Source organism: Choloepus didactylus, chromosome 6 (assembly GCF_015220235.1).
Source record: "Choloepus didactylus isolate mChoDid1 chromosome 6, mChoDid1.pri, whole genome shotgun sequence".
NCBI classification, from domain to species: Eukaryota; Metazoa; Chordata; class Mammalia; order Pilosa; family Megalonychidae; genus Choloepus; species Choloepus didactylus.
In genome coordinates this window covers 141,213,118-141,220,081 of record NC_051312.1, presented here as the reverse complement: position 1 = coordinate 141,220,081, position 6,964 = coordinate 141,213,118, and the positions used below count along the sequence as shown (strand labels likewise).

The 6,964-nt window shown below is 39.4% G+C and overlaps 1 protein-coding gene across 1 annotated transcript; it reads right to left on the bottom strand.

Annotated features, from left to right (window-relative positions):
* Positions 1-1,728: 1,728 nt before the first annotated feature.
* Positions 1,729-2,664, bottom strand: LOC119537797 (putative olfactory receptor 10D4). The gene has a single exon (XM_037840362.1). The coding sequence runs from the start codon at positions 2,662-2,664 to the stop codon at positions 1,729-1,731; it is 936 nt and encodes a 311-aa protein (XP_037696290.1).
* Positions 2,665-6,964: the final 4,300 nt, after the last annotated feature.

Genomic DNA, 6,964 nt, shown 5'->3' with positions numbered 1-6,964 from the left:
TGCCTGCCAAAAGGGGAGTGCAGGAAAGAAACATGAGTGTTTCTATTTAGGAAGACGGAAAGCAATTAGCACAGATCCTTGGAGTTTGTTGGAAGAACAAGAGGTGAATGTCACCAAGTCAGGTTGACAGTGACATGACAGGGCCTACAAAACAGGAGTGGCTGATGTATTTCCTGGTTTAAAGAATGCTTATAATGAAAGTCACCTTGTTTAATGGATACTTAATTTGATGAGTATATTAGAGAGAGAAGGAAAATGGAACCATGATTTCATCCTTTAATGTTAGACATGTTTAAATTTTCAATCCAATTGTTGCTTATCAGGAAGGGCCATAAGTGCCACTAAGGTTGCTTGAATTGGATTTGTGTCCATTTGATTTCTAGTGAAAATGATGACTTAGCTGCCTGTGTGGTGCAATTCCAGTATCTCTCATTAGAGATTCTCACCTAGCAAGTCGCAGAACACTGATGATTGGGCATCTCCTGTCAGTGGAGCCAATTTAATAGTTTCTATTAGCTCCCCCCACACTCCCTCCACACCTGCATTGATAGACAAGAATTGAACATAAGAGAAGATAGTAAGTACTCCATTATGAAGAATGTTCTTTTACTTCCAAAATATAGCTTTTTTTTTTAAGTGCATTACTTATTCTCTGCTTCATTCCCTAATAAACTTAAGATTTACTAACCTTACTAAACAACAGTGTAGTAAAATATGAAAAGAAAAAGAAAACAGAGTCAGAAGAAGAAATTTTTTTTGTGTGTAAAATGTAACAGTTTCCATAAACAAAAATTACATCTTTTCCCTCAGCATTCTGGAACATACAGTAGAGAGGAAGCAAAATATAGATCTTATCATGAGAAAGGAAGAAACACATCCTTTCCTATGGGGAAGCAAATTTATTATTCCTATCTGAATTTAAATGAAAATTCTAACATGGCCTTTTCTATGAGAGACACAGAGATACATCAGTGTTCCCATCTTGTAAAAACATTCAGTAACTTATTTAAACTTGATTTCTTTGCCCACCTTTTATAAAAATCGAGGGCATGATAGCAAATGGAAGCTGATTATTTTAGGAGCTAATGGGAAATGATTCACGTTCATATCCTTCTGTGGTTTAGTAATGCAAGGTGAGATAACAAAGTATCTCTGCAATTCATTCCAAAGGAATGGAAAGGTGATATGCACACTAGGAGAATCTTACCTTGAACCTTAAGTCAGTTTGAATTTTGGTGTTGGTTGGCAGAAAATTGGAGGTTATACTCTCCAAAAATACAGGATCTGGGATTCTGATACTCTGTATTTATGCAAAGCTTTATTGAATTTTTTTCCTTTCCATTCACTCTTCCTTCTAGATTTATACATAGGAACTTTAACTGAGATTCTGAGAAAGCATATGTGCTCTCCTAATTTTTCCAAAGATTTAAAAACCTACGGCATATGTTTGGGGGTTAGTGGTGCTGGGAGAGAATCCATACACAAGAATCAGTTCATACACAACAATCAATTCAATGTCAAAACCCGTGTCTGCTAAGTCACTTTATGCATTTATCTGTTTATAAAACACACTAAAATATAAAAACAGGCATGTATTTTAAAACTTTGCAAGTTTAGGTGGTTGTCTGATTCAAAGTACATTTCATTTCAGCATGCCTTGGAATCTGCAGATGAGATTTGTCCTAAGAAATGGAGAAGCAACCTTTATCCAACAAAGCTTAAGGTTTTTCATTTATTCTCCAGGGAGAATCCTCTTTTGGAAAATACATTCCTCAGGGCTGACTTTACATCCTTATTCCTCAGGCTATAGATCAGTGGGTTTAACATGGGGCTTACAAGGTTATTCAATATCGGAATAATAGCACCAAGCAAGGGACTGGGGTTGGGCTGTAGATAAATGACGATCACTGGCCCATAAGCACAAAGGATGGCAGTGATGTGAGCACTGCAGGTGGAGAATGCTCGTTGCCTGCCCGCTGCTGAGTGAATTTTTGATATAGTGATCCCAATGCGAGTGTAGGAAACAAGGACGAGAAAAAAGCAAATGAGAGACACAAGACCAACGTTTGTAAAACCTACCGTCTGGGCTAGAGATGTGTCTTCACAAGCTAGAGATAAGACGGCAGGTATGTCACAGAAGTAATAGCCCACCTCGTTCGAGCCACAGTAGAGTAACCGGAAGGTGAGGGAGGTTAGGATAATAGTGTGGACGCAGCCACCCATCCAGGACCCAGTGGCCAGGGTGGAGCAGACTCTGCGGTTCATGATGACCGTGTATCTCAAAGGGTGACATATGGCAACAAAGCGGTCGTAGGCCATCACCGTGTACAGGAAACACTCCGTGCAGCCCAGGAAATGATAGAAGAAGAGCTGGGACACACAGCCCTGGAAAGAGATAACTGGACTCTGTCCCAAAAGGGATAATAGCATCTTGGGAGTGGTTGTTGAAGAGAAACCCAGGTCAAACATGGAGAGGTTTCCCAAGAAAAAATACATGGGGGTGTGAAGATGAGAGGAAGAGATGATAGCTGTAAGGATGAGTGCATTTCCCAGGAGGGCACACAAATAAAATGAGAAGAACAGGGTGAAAAGGACAGTCTCTAGTCCCTCCGTCCCAGGGATTCCCAGCAGGATGAACTCCGTCACCAACGTGTGGTTTCTCATTTCTGTGGAAGAATCCTACTGCTTCATGACTTACCTATATCTAATCTATATCTATAATTTTCTTTCCTGCTGTTGTCAGGGGAAGCAGAGAATGATGGCAAAACTGAAAAGTGAAGGACAAAATTTTGACACTTACATGTTAAACCAGGGACATAACTGCTGGTGTTGTTGAATGTTGTTTTTCTTTGTTTTCTGGGCAGAAGGAAGGAGTCTTCCCCTGCCTAAATCCCCACCAACCTGCAAACTGCAGGCAAGTATCCTGAATTCTTCTTTTTTTCCAATCACTTTCAAATGGAGTGTAACAAATCGAAATGTGCTTCAGCTCCCTTACAATGATGTCCTCTCCAACTCTAGAATGGAAACTATAACAATCCACAAACACAGGAGATTTTAAATAACCTTGGTCTTCCTTTGGGTATTAATCTTCCAAGTTGGGAACCTCATTGAGCAAGGGAGCAATCAGATTGGTATAATTGGACCTAAGAAATGAGAAGGAGAGAGAAAGAGAGAAAAGAGGAAAGAGAGAGAGAGAGAGAACCTGATTAAAGGTGAAATCTTTTGTGATCTTTGTAAAAATATACTTCAGTGGAATAACCATTTTCAAGAAAATTCATTTGGCACACATATCATACATATTTCTTGTGCATTTTTATATTTCCTAATTATTCATAGACATGTGCTGTCTTTATAAATAAGTAAGTTGTAAGCTATTTTACTACACTGTATGAATGAGGCTTGATCTATCACAAGCAACAGTAATTGGAGTAGCTCAGAGAATAAGAGAAACCAATGAAACTCTAGGCGCAGGAAGGATGGGAGCTTGGTAGCTCTGGGGACCTTAGCCCTAAGGTGTGGGGCAGCCCCAGTGCACAACCATCAGATGACTCAGCCTCAACTGCCTTCTGTGCCTGTGCCCTGCTCAAGATTCACATCTCACTTCCTAGGCTGAGTCACATGCCTCCCCTGAGACCAGGGTACAGGGTACAGGAGACTGGAGATGGGCAGTTCTGCAAAAGGGAAGGGAAAGGGCTATTGCCGGAAGAAAGGGGGATGTAATAGGCTGAGAGGCCATCAGAAATATCTCTGTCTTATATTACTTGGTATCTGTTAAAGCCTCCAAGCCTAGAATACTAATAAATATTTTTTTTCCAGGGGAATGGATTACAAAGTCTTCAGTGAAGGCATTAATTTGCTTGTTTATGCATATGTACTCTCATTTATTCAACAAATATTGAGTACCTTTTATTCCAGGTACTAATCATTTGCCTGCAGATAATAAAAAGGTGGTGGGAGACATTAGACACACACCCTCTGTTCAGTCTTATTTAAAACTCTATTGGGGTCTTCCACAAACAAAGGAAGCAAGGATCAAAGAAGTTAAATAACTTTCCTGAAATCATGGAGCTCCCCCTGGAGGGACCTGGGATTTGGCCTTATTCTTAGGAGTCTTGAAGTCCTTGCTTTTGTAATACCTCATGACTGGGATAAGAGCATCCAGCTGATGCAGAGGAGGGACTGATCAGCTTTCCCTGCTATGGAGGCATCGTGACTGCTTTCGTAGACAGGTTATATCACAACAGAGTCTTGAAGAGCTTGTAGGGACGTTCTCAAAACACAACGGGAAGAGCATAAGGGATTTATCGGATTCAGGAAGGGCGGGTTACGATGTGCAGGGCTGAGTGGACACTGCACTTTGGGGTGGGGCAGGCTGGGGGAGGCAGCCTGGTGGGAGCTGACACTTGAGAGCCTGGAAAGGGAATTGCCCAGTTTCCCTCTGATTCTTAGGGCCTTGATCAGCTGGTGTGTGTTTGGTGATGGGGGGCTAGAGATTGTAGTTTCACTTAATCCTATCACACTGTAAGTCCCAACGAGCTCATATTTGAGAAGGAAGAGACTGAATGTGGTTAGGAAACTATACATAGGAAGTCCTATTATGACATATTGAAAACAATGAAGCAGTAGGAAAGAGACAGAGAAGGGATTGCAGAGATATTTGGGAAATTATTTAGAAAACAGAACGTACTTGTCAGATGATTCCCAGACTTCTGCCTAGGGTACCATGTACCATTTCATGGTATAAAGAATGAAAGCCTGTGTGGGTTCACCAAGAAATGATTAAAGATTAAGCCTTAGAGACCTCACTGACAGCCCCTTCTGAGGTCCTGGGGTGGGCTTCTAGCAGTGTGTTCACATGACCGCATGTTTCTTTCAGCTTTGGAAAGTTAAGTTGTCTTTATATTCTTTTTCTTCAAAAGGGCCCTCTCCTAAATTGAATAAGTTTTCATGTTCCACAAAACTGGGATCCAGTGTTGAGTTGCGGAAGAAAGAGCAGATTCAGTCTGACTTCTCCGTGTATGAAAAGTCACACGAAAACAACACAAACCAACCAAATAATATCAGAGTTACCTTTTGGTCACAAATTTTATGATCTTTCTGATCACAAAGTTTCAGTGCTTAGGGAGTATTTAGGTAGTTTCACTACTCCAAATACTTCTGGAATTTTGGTTAAAAAAAGCAGTGTTTGTGTCATCCATCCAACTAATGTTAAAAGGATATGAAAAGTTTATAATCCCACCATCCTATTTATCCTTGATTGTCTTAATGCTTTGAAACATGATGACTGGCTTGAAAAAACATTTTCTACAAATAAAGAAGACACAAAAGGCACTTTTGATTGGCAAAGACAATCTCATTAAATTTACCTTGGGTTTGGTAAAAATTTACTCAGGGAAGGCAAATGCCATGGATTATTTTATATGTACAGCCAGAACTTTTTAGAATCATGGCAGCATGTGCTAATTTAATTTGATGCTCACAGTGAAAACACTTGTATTCTAAATTCCCAATGATTAAATATTTTGAGTGATGGTACCCTTTACAAAGCAAGTCAGGAATCAAATCACATTGTACAGTTTAATAAAAGAACTAAAAATGGTTTATTATTTCTGTTTGCAGTTCCTTCTCCATGGAGAGTATGAGTAAAAATGTATGGTTTCTAAAATTATTATAAGCAACAGAAGTATAATTACAAGTTACATTTGATCTACATCTTTATAGGCAAAGGTTCAATGTTTGATCAGTTATTTGTGTTAAATGTAGATTCCACAGGTGTTGAGAATATATTAAATATTCACATTTAATAAAATTTGACTTTTTAAGGTAGTGTCTTATTTACATTCTACTCAGCAAAAACCACATACTCAGGATTTTTATTCTCCTCGACATATGGAGGATGCATTAAAGAAACGATCATGCAACAAAGCATTTTACCATTTAGGATATTTAATTTACTGAAGATTAACATTTATTCAGAAAGGCTGTGATGCAAACATAGATTGTAGAAAAAACTAAAACACAGAAAGGTACACCTGATCCAGGCTCTCAGCATGGGACAGGAAAGAGTATGGAGTAATGAACATAGTGGAGGGAAAGCCTTTCTCTCTTTCTCTTTACTACAGGTCCTGCCATCTCCAATTCAGCCAATAAGGAGAGAGGGTAACCACTGGGTCTCAAGTTTAAGTCACATTTTTCAGTCAACTTACTATAGAACCCGTTATGGGGAATATTGAGACCTTGCGGATCACTTAGTCCTCAATTTGCTGGTGAATCCTGTTTTCATTCTTTATGAGTCAGAGCCCAGGAGTTGAGAAGTCTAAGGTTCCAAACCCTATCGGTACCAGTGCAAAATGACATGAGAGCAATTCCATCAGGGGAAAGTAGCAGGATTCCCAGGAAGCAACTACGGTAGGTACTAATGATTTCATACCACTGTCAGCTAGGCTGGTTTGTGATCTGTCTTTAAGAAGACCTAACTGGATGAGCAGGGATGGAGAAGGCAGGGGGTTCATAGAGATTGGACGGAGGCATACTGGAGGAAGGATTTAAGCAATTTGGAACTTGTTATGATAATGGTGAGAAAATCTAAGCCAGATAAGAAGTAAGAAGCTAAGTAAAGACAAGAAAGTGCTGGCCAAAGGAGAGAAAGTGATGTGGTTACTGATCAGAGGTTTCAAAGAGGTCATTTACTCATTCTACAAAAATTTATCAGCAGCTACTATGAAGTGCCAAAACTGTACCAAGTTCTGGTGAATGGAAATTAGCCATGATCTGTACCTTCAAAGAGCTTACAGCTTGGTGGGAGAAGGGAGCCATTTATCAATATATAGCTAGTGAATATGTTAAATGTTAGGAAGAAAAGTTCTATGGATTAATAAAATAAAATGGAGAGTATGAAAGTATTTGCACCCTAAATACTCATGTTCCTCTTCCATGTTAATAAATATGTTATTTACATCATAAT